General features: G+C 36.2%; 1 protein-coding gene across 1 annotated transcript; it reads left to right on the top strand.

Annotated features, from left to right (window-relative positions):
- The first annotated feature begins 8,101 nt into the window (after positions 1-8,101).
- LOC113399278 (salivary plasminogen activator alpha 1-like) lies at positions 8,102-19,275 on the top strand. Its single transcript, XM_026638373.2, has 10 exons — positions 8,102-8,271; positions 9,726-9,764; positions 10,867-10,955; positions 11,746-11,881; positions 12,408-12,473; positions 13,946-14,059; positions 16,602-16,786; positions 17,493-17,632; positions 18,409-18,543; positions 19,115-19,275. The coding sequence occupies exons 2-10, from the start codon at positions 9,757-9,759 to the stop codon at positions 19,256-19,258; spliced, it is 1,017 nt and encodes a 338-aa protein (XP_026494158.1). The 5' UTR covers positions 8,102-8,271; positions 9,726-9,756; the 3' UTR covers positions 19,259-19,275.
- The last annotated feature ends 3,433 nt before the right edge of the window (positions 19,276-22,708 follow it).

Below are 22,708 nucleotides of genomic sequence, written 5' to 3'. Positions count from 1 at the left end.
TAGCAAAATGTCAGGAATTTATATGAGATATGTATATCAACGTATATCATTTTTATTTCACGAGTTTACTTGGGGACTTCGTGAATTCCGGTTTGGGTGGTTAACACCCATTCACCAGACATTCTACCACCAGACAGCAATACTTAGTATTGTTGTGCCGTTTTGGGTGATTGAACCAGTGTTCCAGGCACAAGGTACATAACATCCTACTTCCCATGGTTGGTGGCGCATTGACGATGTAAGCCATTGATCACCATCAGGTTTGTTGTTCATTTATCACATTAAATAAAAGGCATTAGTAGCGCTAGGAAGATTATTGTGAAGCAACAAAAGCGAATACAAATTCAAAAAGCGAATACATATTTGCAATGGTATGAAACGTCGCGACTTTTTGTTAATACGTCAAGAGAGCTGTCAATTTCACTTGTTATTTCGTATTTGCTTTTTTTGTCTCATTATAATGCTCCTTACGCTCTATTTGCCTTTTGCTGTATAATTCGAGATGTCTGTGTATACAAATGCAACTATTCCGTTGTGAGTGTTGTGATGTTTTTCTTTATTATTAATTGGTAGGGCTTTGCAAACAGAGTGGTTAATACCTACTCAGCTACCACCTACCACCTAATCAAAAACCAGATTTTGGGGGGTCGCCGAGCCAAGGTCTAGAGTAATTTGCCTCCCTGGCTGTATAACCAGTGCTCTACGCATATCGTTTGGCCCTCGGCCATACTTACGCTTGCTACGAAAAAAAGGTCGTCCACGATTTCTCGGGCCCTTGCGGCTAAGTCGATCCTAGTCGAATATTAAAGCGCGCCAAATGCGTATCTATACAGGTGCGCCTAGATTATCGTCGATCCTGTGAAAATCATACATAAAAAATACTGCACCCTATTTCAGCTAGATTTTGAATTACAATTAAAGACTATTATTATACTAATTTTATATAATAATTATTAATTTTCCGGCACATCTTTCTTGCTCGGTATCGAGCAAACGAATGGCTGGTACCGACATTTATTACAATTCCGAATTCGAGTCAAAATAAAACTCATATTATCAATCAAAATAAATATTTTAATATAAACGGAGAGAATCAATTGAGATACTAAAATATTTGTAGGATATAGTTATGTGATTTATTAAAATATTGTATGTCTCCGTTTTATTTAAACAATGATATATCTAAGTAGGTATGAGTAGGTATAAAAATGACGGTCGATTTTCTTACTCTGCAATGAACATGCGGCCAATCATCAAGCCTACTCTGAATCTGTGGTAACACCGGTCTATTCTCTAATTTAATTCTAATTATATATATATGTCAGAGGGACATCAGATCTATTGTCCCTATTATTGTTCATCGTGTGGGCGTACAGTGGTTAATCGTGAAAAGAATACAAAGATCACTTAGTTAATATTTAATTACACTATTAGGTTAAAACACAAAGTAATCAAAATAAGAATGATAACACTCAGCACTTCAACGGTAGGACAGTTCCGTGACCTCACTCGGCGAATGCGTTGCAGTAAGTGATCTGCCTCGACACGAGCGACGCCTTCACGACTCTGTCGAAAGCGCGCTGAAGTTAGCACCGAACTACACAGAAGTCAAATTCACAACCGTAGGCGCGCGTTTCGTTCCGTTAAGTATCTGTATGACCGGATGCGACATATACGTATATTGTAGCTAAACCCTTTGTATTAAAGAAATTTTCCACATTGATTTTTTTATAGCAAAGGTGACAAAGAACCAGAAGGTCCAACTGATGGTAAGATCGTCCATAAAAACGTACAACGAATGGGGAGTCCCCAATGCGTGGCCAGTTTACCTGATGAAAAATTTACTTGGTGAGTAGGTAGAAGCTACCATCCACACGTCATGTATTCTACCACCAAGCAGCAATACTTAGTATTTTTGTTACAGTTTGAAGAGTGAGTGAGCCAGTGTAACTACAGGTACAAGGGACGTAACATCTCACGATGCACATTTGGCAGACTGACTTAACAAATGATTCTGAGTTCATACCCGGAGCAAAGACCATTGAATTCATGTGCATAACTTGTATTTATAATCATCTCGTGCTCGATAAGGAAAACATCGTGAGGAAACCTACATGTGTTCGATGAGAATCTGTCACGTGTATCCACGAACCTGCATTGGTGCAGCGTTTTGGAGGAAACTCTGAACATTATCCTCAAAAAAAATAGTGGAGGCTTTTACCCAGCAGTGGAACAGTGATATATTAGCGACATTAATACGAGTCCAAAAACCAATCAAATTATATTAAGAACAAACATTCTTAAAAGATAATTTTACAGAATTAACTTGAATGTGATGTTTGATCACGAATTCGGAAAGAGTATTCTTCAAGAAACTTTCAGAAACGAAATGAATAGTGGACTATATAAATCTAGCTGAAACTGCAGCTTTGTCCGCGCGAAATTAGTAAAACACAAACTTCCAAACACAGTTTTACCCCCTTAGGGACGGAGTTTCGTAAAATCCGGATGTCTACACCCTATAAGGAACTTACCTGCCAAATTACAAGTTTGTACGTGTTATAGTTTCTGAGATTTCGTGATTAATCAGCGAGCGGTATTTCGTTTTTGTATATATAGATATACATTTGATTTTTTACTTTTACTGAAACACAATATATACTCGTATGTAGGTATGTCATGTATGGAAATCAATAAATATGTCTTATATATTTTTAGAACCAGAAGTAGGAATTACTAAAAGAAAAAAAAAACAAATAGGCTAACCTCTACGACAATTACCTTTAATTTACAATAACAATCAATCTACCACAAAAGAAATAAAAACATTTAATCTACAAGACAAATAACCATCAATAATCTCACTACACAGTCAAAATGATAATCGCGATCCAATGTTTCTCCCGCCAAAAACACCCGCCTTTTTTTTTTTTAAAGGTTATTTGTTTGACGTGACGCAGATGTCGCTCGGCTAAAATGTTTATTCCAACAATATATACTAAATGAGGATAAACTCTTGTCTAAATCAACTTTAAATTCAGAACAGCTTGCAAGATTTGACCTTAGTTGACAGATATTGCACCTCCATCACAATTAAAATAATAATATACTTTATTTAAGTAGGCTTTTTTCAATCACAAGCATTTTTGAATCATAATTTTACAGAACTGTTAAAGGTAAAGCTACCGGGTCGGAGTGTAGATTCTACCGATAAGAATCCGTAAGAACTCATTAGTTACTTTTTTTTCAACATTTAAAATACAAAGTTATATCTATACTAATATATAAAGCGGAAGAGTTTGTTTGTTTGTTTGTTTAAACGCGCTAATCTCAGGAACTACTGGTCCGATTTGAAAAATTCTTTTTTTGTTGAATAGTCCAATTATAGAGGAAGGCTTTAGGCTATATAACATTACGCTGCGACCAATAGGAGCGCAGCGACAGTGAGAAATGTTGCAAAAACGGGGAAAATTATTCACATTTATGGACTTTCGATGCGTGCGCAGCATAAACGTTTTAAGTTACTCAAAAAATGTGTATGAAAGATATGTTCCTCTTTTAATAATAAAAAAAAAGTCCGTGACACTATATGTCTATTTGTTAAGAGTGTGCTAGCAGGCGGGGCGCGGCGGCGGATGAGGGGGAGGCGGGTCAGCCCCGCCGCCGCGCTCGCCACTCTCACCCGCAGGTGTAGTTCTGCGAAGTAGCAATGCACATAACGACTTAAAAAAATTAACATTCTTAATAGTTAAATTATTTATCAAAATTAGGTTTTGTTATCAGCTTATTTGCTCATTATTTTTTATCGTTTAAAATCGGTTACATTTAAATCATAATCTGCTGTAGTTTTAACTTACGATATAAGATAAAATTTCAATGAACATTCCTTCGTACTTTGCAAGTAAACATTTCAAACGTTTCACGGTATAAATAAGGTATAAAAATTACATTACACACGTAAAAAAGTTCAAAATGGCGAGCGATACTTTCACCGATGCAGATTAATCATCACTGAGAAAATAAATTATGCAAATAAGCAAATAGGTGAATATCGTTTAAAATGACTACACAAATAAATTAGTAGTTCAATATTTCAAGTAATTTCTATTACGTTCAAGCATATTCAACACGGTTGTACTATAATCACCTTATGAAATAATAACACCAAAGGAGAAACAATCTAAACTTCTTATTGTTCGGTTTGTTTATCTTATTACGTTTAAGTTAATATTGTTTGTTTTCAACCGACTTCAAAAAGGAGGAGGTTATCAATTCGTCTGTATTTTTTTTTTTATATGTCTGTTACCTCATAACTTTTCACTGGATTTTGATAATTTTTTTTTGTTTGAAAGGTAGTGCTTCCCGTGGGGCCCCATTTTAATTTTATCCTGTTACGATGATGGTATCCTTATGAAAACGATATAAGTCTTAAATGTGCATTATGTATGTGCGCGATAAATAGGTGAATAACTCAAAATTGTGCCAACCAATTTTAATGATTCTTTTTTTATTATAAAGGATATACTTCAAGGGTACTATGGTGAAAGTTTGGTAAGGTTCTGAGCATAGGATCCATGACAAAGTAACGGTACGGAAGGGAACGGAACAATTCCAAGGAGCACGTTAGCGATACTCGGCCGAATCTTTTAGAAACAAAAATTTTGACAAAAAAAAACCGACTTCAATAGAGAAAAAAAATAATATGCTCTAAAAAGTAAAAAATAATTGCTTATTATTCTACAACTTAATAATCAAGTAACTTATTCTACTTACCAATATGTAGGTACGTTCTGTGTTTCCACGCAAGGAGATAAGTATGTACCTACCCACTTTAAATCTAACTTAACACAAACCTATGAATAACAAACAATGATCACAATATTTTTTAGATTTATACTATGTAAAATGAAATTAAAAATATTTAGACTATTTAAAAGTCAGCAAAGTTATTACGATAATATATTATAGTTAAAATTATTGTTATTTTTGGAGGCGGTGTCAGCCAAGGTAGGTTTGTAAATATATGATATACTCCAAATTTGTAAATCTGGTCTATCGATAAATACACTTCTTCTTGATGTTTTTTTAAACCCTATACGTACATAGTGGTCCTATATAATGACAGAAAATTGGAATCAAAATTGAGTGTTTAAGCAAACGTGTCTACCGTCAGGTATTACAATTCATGAACTTTTCTCCTAATCCAAGACAAAGAAAAGTCATTCAGATTTACTATTACATTTCCTGTTGAACGTTTTGTTTGTTTTGGCAGAGTATGAATTTTGTTTGTGATTTATTTATTTACAATTGACTTTTTCTTGTCTTACATCCAGATGTCGATACACCTGCATCGAATTGTTAACAAAAAAAATATTCGCAATCGTACACTATTGTACAATATTTCTTTTATGTTTAAGAAAAGGGTTGTCATAATTGACCGTATAACAATAAGCAATAAAAACACAGATGTTGGTAATTTATTTAGACATACTTTACCGGTAATTTTAAGAGGAACTAGAGCAGACATTGTAAGGTCTTGCCTTAAAAGTTCACCGTTATGGAAATTTGTCCATACCTTAAAACTATCTACGAATATGAGAGCACATTTGGGGGGAGGAAGTACAAATTTTCCTTCAAAGTTACTTCTAATAGGAGATAGAAAAGTACCTCATTCTGAAAATAAAATTGAAATTGATCGCGATTTAGGAGAAAAAGTGACTAGCATAGAGGATTTAATATCAAAAGTTTACCCTAATATCGTCGAAATAGAAAATAAAGATTACCAATGGATGTGTCAAAGGGCAATATTGGCGGCGAGAAATAGTAGTGTTGACGAAATTAACGACCTAATTTTAACCAAACTTCCAGGCGATATAACTACCTACACATCTATTGATAATGTAATGGATCAAGAAGATGCTGTCCATTACCCGCAAGAGTTTCTCAATTCTTTAAACCCGAGCGGCCTTCCACCACATTCCCTGAAGTTAAAAATAGGTGCTGCGATAATTTTACTCAGAAATCTTAAACCACCAAATTTATGTAACGGGACCCGCCTTCAAGTAAAATTCCTTCGCAATAACGTGATCGTTGCAACAGTTTTGACTGGTCCGGCAGTTGGTCAAACAGTGCTTATACCTCGCATCCCAATGATTCCAAATGATTTACCTTTTAATTTTAAAATAATTCAATTTCCCATTAAGTTATCTTTTGCCGTAACCATTAATAAATCACAGGGCCAAACATTTAAACACGTAGGAATCGATTTACGTCAAGACTGCTTTTCACACGCCCAACTATATGTTGCGTTGTCAAGATCGGGTTGCGGGCAAAATCAGTATGTTCTTCTACCCCAAGAAAATAAAACTAAAAATATAATCTACGCTAAAGTACTGTAAAATATATTATTAAATCTTATTGACGATTATAATAACAAAAACCAACGTGAGCAATCAAACGATAATCATGATAGTGTTTCAGACAACTACGCGAACGAAGTCGCGGGCACAGCTAGTTAGTTAAATATAATTACATATATATATAAATATATCCTGCCTTAAAGTCAACAAGCATTAGCTCCACGCTTTTTAACATCTATATAATCTTTTTTTGAATAATATGCCATTTACAAGAGACATTTTAATTTATGAATCGGCAAAATTAAAAATATCTGCGGTATTTTATTATAGAAACGGATACCTTGCTCCAAGAAGGATTTATAGGCTTTGCGGAGTCGGAAACTTGGCGTCACAAGTTCATCCGTACGTCTCGTTTACATACAATTAATATTATTACTGATTATAACAAAGTGATCAATGTTACTGTGACTATGTATCCATAACATTGTTGTAAATATATTGTGACGCAATTTTGAGTATTACCTCATCGTTAAAAATATCCCGAAGGGAGTTTCTAGCTGCAATATCGTAAATAAAATCTTTTATTTTTATAAAAATAAAATGAATTTAAATCAGTGTTGCATATCGATAGTCCACTATCGATAGACTACCGATAGTTAAAGTGTTAGCGATGGATAGTCTATCGATAGTATTGTCACGTGTCAATACTATCGATAGTATCGATACTATCGATAGTTTTGTGCTATCGATAGCCAGTAATTTCCGATAGTATTAATTTAGTAGGCCGACTACAGTGTACATTTAAATAAATGAAATTAAATTTACCACAATATTTGTTTTTAGAATTAAGACATTTTGTGCGGAATAAGGAATAATGAAAAAATTTAAATGTGAAAAATTGTGTCAATATTTTTTGTGTTTGATTTATGAACGAACATTATAAATACTCATAACGTTAAAAAAACTTTTAGGAGGACGGTGGCATTGCAATGAAACTTTTTTGTAATAATGTTGAGTGCAGCGTTTAGAATACATTACGAACACATTACTTACATTAAAAAACTAATACTATAAAAAAACCGCTGGCTATCGATAGTCTAAAACTATCGATAGTCTAAAACTAATGATACTATCGATATTAGCAATAGTATTGCCACTATCGATAGTATTGCTCACAGACAGCTATCGATATTATCGATAGTATTGTTCAAAACGATACTATCGATAGTACTATCGATATCCTGAATAGTTTTCGAGGTCAACTATAGATAGTTCTACAACTCTGATTTAAATACACCCCGATATACACTAGTCACCTACACGCGCCACCAAAGTGCCTTATTAGTCATTATGGTCAAGCTTTAATATCACTCAACATCCTAATAAATTCAACGTAATTCGTAACAGCGCCATCTATTGGATCCTATCCGAACTAGCATCACACTAATATCGAGGGCTGCCAGTTCGTATAATTGTATACAAAAAATATATTTAAAAATACCGATGCAAATATTTTTAGTTTACATAATAAATCTGATTTTATTGATATGATCGAAATATATAAAATTATTTGATTTCACTGACGACCCCGTCTACGAATAAGCAGTATTGTTTCAAAGTTAAGCGGTCAAATCAGTCCTGTATTACATTAGCAACATATCAAAACACTATCTTTTTTTTTTGTTAATTTATAAATTAAATTATCTAGTGGCGTCGAGCTGTCATGACAGACCTCAGGGTCAGTGTGCAAACACGTCTGACCACTCGTGGTAGCGTTTATCAGTTTAAGGTCAAAACTTAACTCATGATTAAAACATTGTGTTTTTAAATAAAATATTTTCGACAAGGAAAATAGTCGAATATTTATTTATCGTTTATCCGGTTTTAGTGATATCATTTTGTGTTTTAAAAGGTAAGTGATATATTAATATTATATTTTCCTCGTATGATATGTTGTTATATAGGTAGGAAGCGTTAACATTAAGACACTCACTTAAACAAATCATTACGAATTACATATATATTAATTTGTCATTTAAAAGTGTAACGAACTTCTTAATAAAGTAAAATTTGTTACTGATATTATGATTAGTAGTCCCGTCCGTATAAGAATTTTATTTAATCAAAATCTTTAAACTTACAGCAATACGTACCGAATCCAATCTTAACCATTCAGACACTCACTGAAACACACACGGAGTCGAGCCATTAACAGAAATGACACATCACACTTTAGAATTATTATATATAAATAAATATACCCCTGACCAATTTAGGCCATAGCGGCAATTCACAAAGGACACTAGCTATCTGTGCGGGGCATATAAACAGCACAGACGCAAACATAGGAATACTTCCTTTAAACTCATAACCGAGTCAGCCAATACACGACCGCAATGGGTTGAGCTTACGGTGATTTCATTGATCCAATGACTACTGGGTAGTGCTTTGGTAGGGCTTCGTTCAAGCCCTTCTGGGTAGAATCATCAAATTCTACAATCAAACAGTAATATTTTAATCGTTGTGATCCGATTTGAAATGTCATTAAATGAGGATACGAATGACATTAAATCTTACTTCCCAAGGATAGCGGGGTGCTGTTTATGTAAGGAATTGTTTATATATCTATTTAATACCCATTTATAAACAAAAAATAAACTATATTGATAACAATTAACAATTGTCTTATATGTATTAACAGCGTGAGCCGATTTTTGTCCCAGCGATTCTGCGACGAGCGCCAGCCGTATGTGCAGAAAATTAAAGAGGATTCTTGATTGCAATTTACTAAATTGTTACGATTTAACAAAGAATTGATTTTAGAGATGAAAAAAAAAATGAAAACGTAAACATTCTTACTGAACTTATGCATACTGTTTGATATTAAAAATGTCGTTTAAATAAGGTTTCATAATTTTGGCGCCAAATTTAGACGAGTGACTTGCAGTTTACAATGAAATGAAATCAAAACAAAACCTATCATAGGTTTCGAACTTCGCGAAGTTTCGCAGGAGACCCACTAGTGTTCAGTATTAAACTCAAACTCAAATTCCTTTATTCAATATAGAAGCAGTATACTTATTGATAGTCAATTTAAACACAACCACCGGTTCGGAAAAGGAAACACCCTGACCTGAGAACCGGCGAAAGTAACTCAGCGGGTCAACATTACATTAGTTTTGTGTGTGCGAATTATTTACCTAAAAGTTAATTCGTATAAAACACCTCTATATATTTAGTCTGTTTAGCCTCTGTTCGAAGATAATTTTCGTTAATAAAGATAATTTAATGTATTATGTATTCATTGTCATAAAAAAAAAATAGTTTGCAACATTAATAAGCAATTTAAATAATGAACTGTTTCAGGTACTCAAAGTCGTGTTTATTATACATCAAAATGTTAAGGTATGTATTTGACCAATCAAAATATTTGTAATACTGTAAGTCATTACAATTACGTTAACAACCTGTAAATTTCCCACTGCTGGCCTAAGGCCTCCTCTTCCTTTGGGTAGGTTTGGAGTATATTACACCACGCTGCTCCAATGCGGATTGGTTGATACAAATGTGGAAGAATTTCGTTGTAATTAGACACATGCAGGTTTCCTTGCGATGTTTTCCTTCACCGCCGAGCACGAGATGAATTATAAACACAAATTAATCACATGAAAATTCAGTGGCGCTTGCCTGGGTTTGAACCCGCTATCATCGGTTGAGATGCACGCGTTCAAACCACAGGGCAATCTCACGTGTGTGTGTGTGTCACGTGATTATGTTAACTTTTTTATCCATGCTAATAGTGTAAATATCTGTTAATATTTCATGATCAAACCACTGAATCAAATTTGATAAGAAGCATTCTATGAGATAGATATTATGTATGAGGTGAACCTCATAGGTTTTATTTTTTAATTTAAATTACAACATCTACGGGCTCACAGTTGGAGGATTGTATGTTTGAAAGGACTTTTCTAACTGGAAGTGTATGTCCAATTGAAAAATAAAAAAATCAAAATATTCTTAATTGAAGTGGGCTCATAAGAGCACTTTTGAATCGTCATTTTACTGTGTTGATTTAAATTTAAAGCTACCACCGTTTCTGAAGGTAGTTTCTACCGAGACGAACCGGCAAGAAATTCAATAGTTAATCTTTTCTACCATTTTAATTACAGAGAATGTCAGTAAAACACATTAATTTTTTATATATCCCGCCTAGAAGTCAATAAATACTAATTCCACGTCATCTTTAATAAAATCCTGTATTGAGTAAACTTTTTAATAGGCAAAGTTAAAAATATCTGTGGAATCTTATTATAGATACGAATACCCAAGGAAGGATGTATTGACTTTGCGAAGTCGGAAACTAGGAGCTATTTTATATAGTTTACCTTCCCTCGTTTTCATACAATGATTGTCTCCGTGAATATACCTAAGCTAAGTTAATCCGTGGTACGTTTGAGTACGATTGTGTTACAACGAAAGACATCCCGTTTAATTTATCTTTCAGGATCGTAGCAATATGTTACTTATTCGCCGTAGCGTCTGCTCTTCTCGAAGGGGACGAAGCGTTACAAGATGTCTTCGAGCAAGTTGCGGGTACATATTTGTGAATGTTTTTTTTATGCTATAGCAGGCGGACGAGCAAATAGGCTACCTGTTGATGGTCACCGACGACGGTGGTGACCACTTACCATGAGGTGGCCAATTTGTCCATCTGCCTAACTATTGAGTAAAACTTCGACGTATCCGAAATTCGGTCAGAAGAACATTATTAAAGGGGATCCTCTCTCGAAAGTTACAAGGGCTCATGACGCCACACTGTTCCAGTGCAATTTGGTAAATAAATGATGTTGATTTTACTCTACCACGCACAGGTTTCCCCGCGATGTTTCAGAAGTTATTTCGAAAGTATTTATACCTCCTGTTACCAATTCCCAATACGTAAGAAGAAGTCAGTTGAACGGATCAAATAATTTTGATTTGACAGGTACAGACTCGAATGATATTGTTGTATTCCAAGTGCAAAGCACAGAGCGTTAGCACAATGGTTTATTGGCCACCTAGCGATGTAAAAAGGCGCAGAAACCCTCGGGCTATATTGTCTCCACTTTCCCCTAACTTTAAGCTCTAAGCTTAAATGGAGGGGTAAATAGTTATATTAGTATTCCCTTATAATAGATCATTGCTGTTAACTCTTTGAAGATCATCAGCTCTTTTCTTTTTTTGACGGAATATGTCCTTCTGCTCATCCGATCGATGTCTGCTATGATATTCAAATGGTAACACTAAATGGATGTGAATTGCCTTATGAATCAGCGGGATATCCACCAATTTCCAGCAGCCAAACAGGGCACCAATTAATGTTTTAATTATTATCTTATTGTAGAAGACAATTACAGTCCAAGTCAAATGAATTGTTCCAATATCGAAGGCAGTGGGAAGGGATGTTACGAGTGCTACGTCTGTTCTGATGCAGAGGTTCAGAGACAGAGAAACCGGGGAAAGGCTAAAATTGAATTTCAGTAAGTTATTTCTGTTTATGTCCCACAACTGGGCTAAGGCTTTAATGTAAGTTGGTAACAGCATATGGGATGAAAAATATGGATATATATATTAGTTTTTAATGATATGATATGCATACTTGATGGTGGGGCTTTGTGCAAGCCCATCTGGGTAGGTGTCACCCACTCATCAGATGTTCTACCGCCAAACAACAGTACTCAGTATTGTTGTGTTCCGGTTTGAAGTGTGAGTGAGCCAGTGTAACTACAGGCACGAGGACGTAACATCTTAGTTCTCAAGGTTGGTGGTGCATTGGCGATGTAAGGAATGGTTAATATTTCTTATCTATAGGCGGTAGTGACCACTTACTTTCAGGTGGCCCGTACGCTTGTCCGCCAACCTATGCCATAAAAATGCATAAGATTCATTATAAATGATAATCATGCGTGTTAAAGTGAAGTGTCGTGTGTTTGAGTTTGAAACCGCAATATATGGATGTTTCACGTCGACAAGAAAATACTAATTACTTTTTTTTTTTTTTTACAGGTTGCACGACAATAAGTGTTCAAAGACCGACATATGTTGTTTTTCACAATTGCAGAACATATTCAGGTAGGATTAAAGCCTTTTTAGGGATCCGTAGCCAAATTGCAAAAAACGGAACCCCTATAGATTCGTCATGTCTGTCTGTCTGTCGGTCTGTATGTCACAGCCACTTTTTTCCGAAACTATAACAACTAAACTGTTAAAACTTGGTAAGTATATGTATTCTGTGAACCGCATTAAGGTTTTCACACAAAAATGAAAATGATATACATTACCATGGAAACTTCCACCCAAAATTGGTTTGAACGAAATCTAGTAAATAGTTTTTTTTAATACGTCATAGTCATCATAAATCGAAAACCGCAATTTATAATAAACCTTGTTACTTGCTGCTACGGAACCCTTCATAGGCGAGTCCGACTCGCACTTGGCCATTTTTTTATTTAGTGTGTCAGACAAGTTGCCTTGTGTTTGGCTCGTTCGGCCGCTACTCCTATGGGTCCTTTAAAGAATTCTTAGTACCAGCTAGGAATTTTGAAGTTGTCAGCGGAACACTCATTTATTATTATTATTCTGAGAGTGAGGGTATTAAGAATCCACCTGAGCTTGTATTGTTTTACACTATCTGTTAAATATGTAAACAGACTGAGATATGGTCCTCTTGATGGTAAGTGGTTGTCATCGCCAATGTACCTTAAGAACTAATTCACAAACTCTTCGATTTCGAAATGTTGATCAATTTTGGAAAAAGCACTGGGCAAGAAGGTTCTACTGTGGCACGGTGGAGCGATGATGTACGGAAGGTGGCTGGTAGAAAGCCGAAGATCAGACTCAGTGGCGCGCCTTGGAGGAGGCCTATGTCCAGCAGTGGACTAATACAGGCTGACTATGATCCTGATGATCAATTTTGAATCATAGTTATTTTAAGTGGACGAGTAGTGTGTACACCGGTTTTCCTGGGTACGCCACTCCGATTAGAAAATTAGATCCGACGTAGAAAAGTTCATTGGTTTTCTATGTTGTCTCGGGTCTAGGTGTTTGTGGTGCCGTCGTTACTTCTGATTTTCCATAACACGAGTGCTTTAGCTGTAGTGCTTTATCAGAGTAATGTATGTGATATTGTCCAATATTTATTTATATATTAAGCATTGCTGTTTGGCGGTCGAATGTGATGAATGTTTGACAGCTATCCAAATGGACTCGCCCAAAACCCCTCCAAAAGGTTAAAAGTTAGCATGGTTGAATGCTGGTTGAATTTGCATGGTTTGGATTCATTTAAAAAATATATTTCTCTTTCGCGTATGATTTAGCGTAATGTTGTTTACACCTTTAAAGACGCATCACTTAGAATGTTACCCACATCAGATATTAATTTTAAGTGTTTAGTGATAAATCGATGGTGTAATTTTTTCAATAAATAAATGATTATTGATCTCGTTAACCAAGTGCTTAAAGTGTTAGTCGAATTAAACTAAGTTATTTGTCGTTATCTTGGACATATGTATTAATACTTTGGTTATAATTATTAAATTTCTAAGGTCAGGAGGTGCCAACTGCGGTAATAGCAACCCTGAAGGTTATCCCCGGAGAGTGAGGGACGCTTTGAAGTCAGTTCTCCCAGGGGAGTACCCGTGGAGGGCTTGGGTACACAGGTAAATACTTTTTCTCTGACCACACATTCCGCAAATTTCTTTTCTAAGATATATTTTGTTTGTTTATTTAAGCGGTTTGCCCTACCAAACTATTTTTTCTCCCCTAAACCCAAATTAATTGTTATTTTTAATATACCTTATTGTACACCACAAACATGAACTACAGAAATATTAGTTCTAAATAAATAAAAAAAAAAAAAACAACAGAAATAATACTAAAAAGAAAAACAAATATTTGATGTGTTGTACAACGGGCGGACTTATGGCTAATTTGACATCTCTTCCAGACAACGCAAATGATCCAAATCCAATTCAATTCAATTCAATTCAACCCATGCAGTGGTAATGAGGGACTTGTCTAAGAGCCTGTTATGACTAACTGTACATATTTCTAATAATTAGAATTTTATAACTGCTAGATATCCTTTAAATCACGTTTTGTTGTCGTTTTGTTGTTTAGTAAGCACAAGATTGGCAGCTTTTAATATAATAAGTATAAGATTAATGTGTTCTAATGACTGGACCATCGCAGCTCTTAATGTAAGTTAATTCTAACTAAGCAATACTGAGCTGTCCTTAATTCGCCTTTGATGTTCTGAGTTATAATTTTTTATTATAAACACTAGCCAACTCAGACCTTAGAAATATATTACCCAAATTTTTGAGAAGAAATTATATTGTGTATAAATAAATATATTTTAAGACTGACCGTTGAACTTGGCTCTCATTTCACATTTAGATTTTTGGGATATAATAATTTTTTGTTGAGTAAATTATAAGTAGTTCCTTATTAGTAACAAAACGAATACCAAATGGTTTTTGTTAAACTAACTGTATTTTCCTACGTTTACGGTTTATAATTGTATTTTTATTTGTGTTATTTTCAATATTCTCTTGTACCTTTGAAACGTTCGAGTGAATTGCCCATTCAGTATCCGGATTTTTTTCTGTTTATACTTAATTTGGTCAAGTCGGGGCGGTATAAAGTGCGCAGACGGTTATACTCTACAATAGATCTCCTTTGTGCCATGATTTGACTTGGATCCAAATTGATAAGATATAAGGTATTAACTCCGGGGAGTCCAATGTAAGCCTGCCCTTTACTATATATAATTCAGAAGCAGCTCCATAATTTGTCGATACTCTTCTTCGACGACGACCTCCGTGGTCGAGTAGTGTGTACACCGGTTTTCACGGGTACGCCACTCCGAGGTCTCGGGTTCGATTCCCGGCCGAGTCGATGTAGAAAAAGTTCATTAGTTTTCTATGTTGTCTTGGGTCTGGGTGTTTGTGGTACCGTCGTTACTTCTGATTTTCCATAACACAAGTGCTTTAGATACTTACATTGGGGTCAGAGTAATGTATGTTGTCCAATATTTATTTATTTATTTATTATTTATTCTTCAGAGCAGTAAGTTTCCAAGTTTGGTGCGATAGTGTACATACTTAAATCATCCCGGTTACGACATACATACTCTACTATAGTCTCAATCAATCGTTCGTTGTATATTACTATACTCAGACAAAGAATATCCAATCGAATGGAATAGGCAGCTTCAATCGGGAGGCATTGGAATAATTTGATGTAAGTTAAGTGTGTCACCCAACCGTAATTCTATTGTAAGACTCATTGTACAATATACGTAGCGAAAAGATAATTATTTGAGACGATTACGTAACAAATTACATCTTATCCATTGAATTTTCAAGTTTGTTACCAATAAGTTCTCATTCTGAAACTCATTCGGATTTAAGTATACGAATATTTGGATAAGAAAAAAATGATTATAATATTAAATGAAAATATACACGTGAAGACTTTAAAATCAACATAAAGAGAATAATTACAGGCACTAAGTATATCAAGTGTTCCTAATAGAATCGATTATGAGAAAATTAAATGATAAAAGTTACCAGTTTCTGATTTATTCCTTTTAATTCACCTGACTACCTATCCGCATGGCAAATTTGAACTTTCTAAGTCACCTGAAACTGGGTTAGAGTTTAGGTCAGTCAGTGATAAAAATGACGATTTTTGAATGCTAATATCTAAATAACCGTTTGAGATGTGTTTATGAAATTTGGAGCACATATGTATGTCTCAAGTCTCAATGTATAAATTTTACTCGTTTATCGCCGAGATGGCCCAGTGGTTAGAACGCGTGCATCTTAACTGATGATTTCGGGTTCAACCCAGGCAAGCGCCACTGAATTTTCATGTGCTTAATTTGTGTTTATAATTCATCTCGTGCTCGGCGGTGAAGGAAAACATCGTGAGGAAACGCGCATGTGTCTGATTCCAACGAAATTCTGCCACATTTGTATTCCACAAACCAGCATTGGAGCAGCGTGGTGGAATATGCTCCAAACCTTCTCCTCAAATGTAGATCAAAAGTGCCTCCAAATGGTACGTGTAATATTACCCACGGTGCTGCTCGCCAGTTCACTTGAACTTGGCTTGACACCCTACCGCGTGTCTAGGTAGAATCACATAAGTATTATAATGGACTATCGAATCGATGACTGTTATATAAATTTACAGTAAATCCAACCCCAACGTACCCCTCTGTGCGGCTGTCTTCATCAGCGAAGAGTCACGTGCACTTATGACGTCAGCGTACTGCATCGAACAATACCCTGAAGACACCATGGTCGTACGTTTCTCGAAAGACCATTACTATCCTTATGATGTCAAAAAGGTGTATATCCACAAATACTTTGACAGTGGTGAGTATTACGACATTTTATTATGACGTGTGTTTACGACCTCCGTGGTCGAGCAGTGTGTTCCGGTTTTCATGGGTACGCCACTCCGAGGTCCCGGGTTCGATTCCCGGCCGAGTCGATGTAGAAAAAGTTCATTAGTTTTCTATGTTGCCTTGGGTCTGGGTGTTTGTGGTGCCGTCGTTACTTCTGATTTTCCATAACACGAGTGCTTTAGCTACTTACATTGGGATCAGAGTGATGTATGTGATGTTGTCCAATATTTATCTATTTAAATATTTGCAGACTATACATGTCACGAAACTCCTGTACTGTGCATTGCTGTGTTTCTCTTCTGTGTGTGTTATATTTAAGATCGGTGATCGTCAAGCAGATGTCTACAGATAAAAGTCAGCCGTGCCCTTTTCCAATTACAAATAAACAGCACCATCCCCAATAGAGAATTACGTTTAATACTTGGTGGTAGGACTTTGTGCAGTCCCGTCTGGATAGCTACCACACCTTTATCAGCTATTCTACCACCAAACAGCAACATTTAGTATTGTCGTGTTTCGGTTTGAATGTTTAGTAAGCCAGCAAAACTATAGACGTAAGGGACACCCAAGGAATGGTTAATATTTCTAAAAGCACCGACATCTATGAACGGTGGTGACCACCTACTGCTCGTACGACTAACTATATTATTAAAATGAAAAACCTGTGGTTACAGAAACCCGATACAATGATATAGCAATACTCGGTTTGAAGTACGACGACTCGCTGCCGTCGTGGGTCAAGCCGGTATGCCGTTCAGAAACCAAAGGACTTTTCGCTACGTCCTGTGTGGCTGTGTCCAGTGAAGATTATTACGTATGTATACTTTATTATATATATGACAATATTGAATGACCGTGACGTCCTGATCGTTTGTGGTCAATGGAGACCAGCCATGTCCATGCATTCTCTATTGCCTCGTAATCAAAAATCAAAATCAAAATATACTTCATTCAAGTTGTCTTTTACGAGCACTTTTGAATCGTCATTTAACAAACTATATTAAGTGGAGCTACCACCGTTTCGGAATGCAGATTCTACCGAGAAGAACCGGCAAGAAACTCAGTTACGGCAGTTACTCTTTTTCAACATCTAAGAATACAGTCATATTAGTTAAATACAATTATATATGTATGTCATGTCTCCTGCCTGGAAGTCAACAAGCATTAACTCCACGTTTTTTTATCATCAATATAATCTTGTATCGAATAATATGCCTTCTTTACAAATGTATTTTTTACAAATGACTTGAATCTATGAAACGGCAAAGTTAAAAATGTCTGCGGAATTTTATTATAGAAGCGGATACCTTGCCCCATGATTGATTTATTGACTTTGCGGAGTTTCTTGCCGGTTCTTCTCGGTGGAATCTACATTCCGAACCGGTGGTAACTTTACTTTAAATGGTTTGTTAAATGACGATTCAATAGTGCTTGTAAAAGCCTCCTTGAATAAAGTATATTTTGATTTGATTTGATATAACCCGATTACACACTCAGGATTGGCTCCAGATGAAATAACTCTTCGATGGACAAAAGTAAAGATGATGTTTGTTGGTTTTAAAAATGTGTTCAACTTAAATTTATTTTCAGGTAAATACAGTTATACCCCAGCAAAGCAAGTGTGTGGAAGGCAACATTCCCTTAGACAACTCATTCATATGTACCATTGGAGCACGGAACGATTACGAACCGGAAGTGGGGGGAGGTCTGATATGTCCTGAAGAGGTACCGGAATTGTCAAGATTTTTTATACTTAAAAGCAATTATTCGGATGGTGGGATTGTGTATTACAACTAAAATCCCGCCAAAAACTCAGTACTTTTTATTAATTTATCTGTGTGCGTGTGTTACCACAAATGTAATGATCCTCCTTTAAAAAAAACAAATTCGAATTTCTGACACGACCTTTTTCTTCAATAACATAACATAATCAGCCTGTAAATTTCCCACTGCTGGGCTAAGGCCTCCTCTCCCGTTGAGGAGAAGGTATGGAGCATATTCCACCACGCTGCTCCAATGCGGGTTGGTGGAATACACATGTGGCAGAATTTCGTTGAAATTAGACACATGCAGGTTTCCTCACGATGTTTTCCTTCACCGCCGAGCACGAGATGAATTATAAACAAATTAAGCACATGTAAATTCAGTGGTGCCTGCCTGGGTTTGAACCCGAAATTATCGGTTAAGATGCACGCGTTCTAACCACTGAGCCATCTCGGCTCTTTGTTTTTTCTTCAATGGTCACTTTAAATTGCTATGTAACCGTTCATATGCTATATTCCGATTTGATTTTCAGGCAGTGAAGTCGATATACTATATGGCATATGGAATCACCCTGTATCGCAGCGGCACCACCTCTATCATGGTTCATACAAACGTCACCCACTTCCACGGATGGATTCAAGACCAGATTGATAAATTACTTGAATTATCTAAATAAACATCTAAATAATTAAACCTTTTTTTTTCTAACCGTACAGAGTCCAACACATACACGAATAGTTTCCCAATGAATGTAATTAAAAAATACAACTTTTTTTCTAACCGTACAAGTTTGCCTGAGGGTAACCCGTGTTGAATCGTAATTTTTCAGAACTGTACTAAACGTAAAGCTACAACCGGTTCGGAATGTAGATTCGATCAAGAAGAACCGTCAAGAATATTTACTTAACATTTGTATATAATTTTCAACAAAGATTTAATGATTCAGTTAATATTAGGATTACTAATTACGGACATCGCCAATTAAATCACACCATTTGTATTTTTTTCTCATGGGAACACCAAATTTATTGGGCGATTTAAAATCGAAATAGGTACACACCTGAATTGCCCTGGCCTACCCGGGCAAGTACCGGTTAGACTCTGGAAGTTGGATGTGATTGATGACACTGCATCAGCTGATAGTAAGCGGTCACCACCGGCTATAATTAGGCATTTTCTGCCTCGCCCAAACACTCTGTGGAACCAGCTTTCGCCGGCAGTTTTTCCGAAACGATACGACTTGGGAACCTTCAAGAAAAGAGCGTATCCATTCATCATTTAAAGGCCAGCAACGCACTCATTCCTTAAAGGCCGGCAATGCACCTGCAAGCCCCCCGGTGTTGCAAATGTCCATGGGCGGTGGTAATCACTTTCCATCAGGTGAGCCTCCTGCTCGTTTGCATTAAATATTTTATGTTGGCGTTGTAGGAAATACTAATTATTTCTTACACCTCCAACCGCCACCAACCTCGAGAAATAAGATGTTACGTCCCTTGTGCCTGAAGTTATACAGGCTCACTGACACTTCAAACCGTAACACAACAATACTGAGTACTACTGCCTGTGCAGAATATATCATAGGTGGTTGATAACTATTTTTAATCTAGAATTTGGTATTCCTGGAGGGTGTATCAAGGACCCTCGTATTACAGGTCGCAATTGGTTCCTCGCCTCATAATGGTCTGGTCTTGGATAGAAGGTCTTTTTAGGGTATAAATCACCAAAACACTGCTTGCATCCGACCGTTTGTTATGCTTGAGACGGTGCTGGCTGTATCATAACTGGTTATCTTTGGATTATGTATAAAACTTTATGTAAATCTTTACTAATATTGTGAATGCGAACGTGAGTTCGTTTGTCACGCTTTCGCATCCTCGATATCTCAATAACCATCAACGGTAGGTTAAAAATGTTATCGTAATTCTCGTTTAACGACGCACAGCCGAGTTATCGCAAAAAAACAAAATTCAACACTTTTTTCAAGATGGCGGCGAACGCACATAGGAAATCCAGGTCGACAATTTCAAATTATCTATCTTACAACAAGAGCGTTGACGTTTATCTGCCGTCTGTAAAGCGGGGTAAATTGTATATTATTATAAAGTATATAACAATATTATATACTTGAAACTTTCTCCGAAATGCGTTTAATATTCTGTATTTAAAATATATTTCATTCAAGGCCCGCCTTAACTATCTAGCCGAAATTTTAAAGCCAAGGGTCTGGTTGGTTCCAGGAGAGTTTTTCTACCTTTCCTGGGCCCTGGTAGAAATTACGGACTATTTCTTTCGTACATAGCGAGCGTAAATTTAGTTTGATCGAGGAACAACTGTTGCAGTGCATAGGGCTCAGTATTGAGGGTATGCAGCACGCTAGGCAGGAGACTCCATATCTCGGCGCCCTCGTCAAATTTGGCATCCTGGGTTATCGCCCCACGACAATACCTCTCAACGCAGTGACTTAATGTAAGTTTAATTTATATTTGTTCAGTATGACACACAAAACACCACCCCCATTTTACCCCTTCGAGGAGGAAAAAGTAGCCCATATCCTTCCCCGAGCCTCAAACTATCTCCACGCCAAATTTTATCTAAATCGGTTCAGCAGTTTAAGCGTGAAGAGGTAACAGACAGAGTTACTTTCGTATTTATAAAATTAGTATAGTTTAATTCATTTGTGAGAATGTTTAACAAGTTTCTCGTTGAATACTTTCCGAGTTGGTGATTCTATGTTCAACTAGCGACCCGCCCCAGCTTCGCGCGGGTGCAATGCTGATACTAAATATACAGATACATTACGTTCACAGTTTTTTTTGTCATTAGACAATACAAAACGCTACATCCCTGCATTTTAAATCTGTAATATCTTCGAAAATATCCATTTAAATTACATGCTCTAAAGCGCCATATTGATCTATATAAAATGCACAATATATTTAAAATACTTAATTGGATAAGGATTAGTGCTATATTGCTTAAAATCACTTCGTAAATAAGCAATTATTTCTCGTAAAAAGTAAAGGACAAAAAAAATGTTATTGTGGATCATCTCTAAGAGATAGACATACCATCGCGGACTTTTATAAGGTGTACAATACTGTAGTACATTATTTTGATCTATCTCGTAGGATTTAGCCAGCGTTTGCAATGTAAGCGTGAAAAAATATGTTTATTTACGATATCATTTTAGAAACCTCTTAAATTATCAGTAATTATCACCCGCACCACCTAGATGTCCGAAAATCCACAACAGCGCGATTTTTAAGACATTTTCTGCCTCGTACAACCACTCTGTGGAACCAGCTTTCGCCGGCGGTTTTTCCGAACCGATACGACTTAGGAACCTTCAAGAAAAGAGCGTACTCTTTCCTGAAAGGCCGGCAACGCACCTGCAAGCCCCCCCGGTGTTGCAGATGTCCATGGGCGGTGGTAGTCACTTTCCATCAGGTGAGCCTCCTGCTCATTTGCCACCTCTAACATAAAAAAAAGTGGGAAATTTACAGGCTGCTAATGTAATGTATGAGTCAAAAAATATTACTGCGGGTATCTATTAAAGCAAATCACATATGATTTTTAGATTTTTTTTCTGTTTACCTATTCGTTTGTTTCCACTAATCTTGGAATCGGCTTAACCGATTTGGATGCGGCTTTCACTGATTAATACTGTAGTATGGTTTTTTTGATGTTATGGCACCAGGGCTGATGAGGTTAAAACCTTTTTACAGAGTTCCAGTGGTGTTACATCATCCCTTTGTGTTTGAAAATAAATATACTATAAGTATAAATGGCTGCGGAGCAGTTGATTTTATCTTTAAGCCACGGTTCCTTCTCATTCCAAAAAAAAAATCACTTTTAAGCGAGTCCAGCGTACACTAGCTAGCCTGACTTTGTGGCTCTGTCGCGTGTTCGCAACTGCAAAAAAATCTATGCTTTAATCCCCGACGGCACTGCGTGTAATATCGCGTTATATACATTATGAAATTAGACAAATACTCATTGGGAACCACAATGCCACGACAGACTCAAAGGTACACAGTTATGTCATCCATATGATACTCCCACTTTTGAGGCTTAAAATCACGCGAATCGTCGCGGGCACCAGCTAGTAAAAGAATAAAACTATAAA

The sequence above is a fragment of the Vanessa tameamea genome, chromosome 29 (genome assembly GCF_037043105.1).
Source record: "Vanessa tameamea isolate UH-Manoa-2023 chromosome 29, ilVanTame1 primary haplotype, whole genome shotgun sequence".
NCBI classification, from domain to species: domain Eukaryota; kingdom Metazoa; phylum Arthropoda; class Insecta; order Lepidoptera; family Nymphalidae; genus Vanessa; species Vanessa tameamea.
This window is presented reverse-complemented; position numbering and strand designations above follow the sequence as displayed.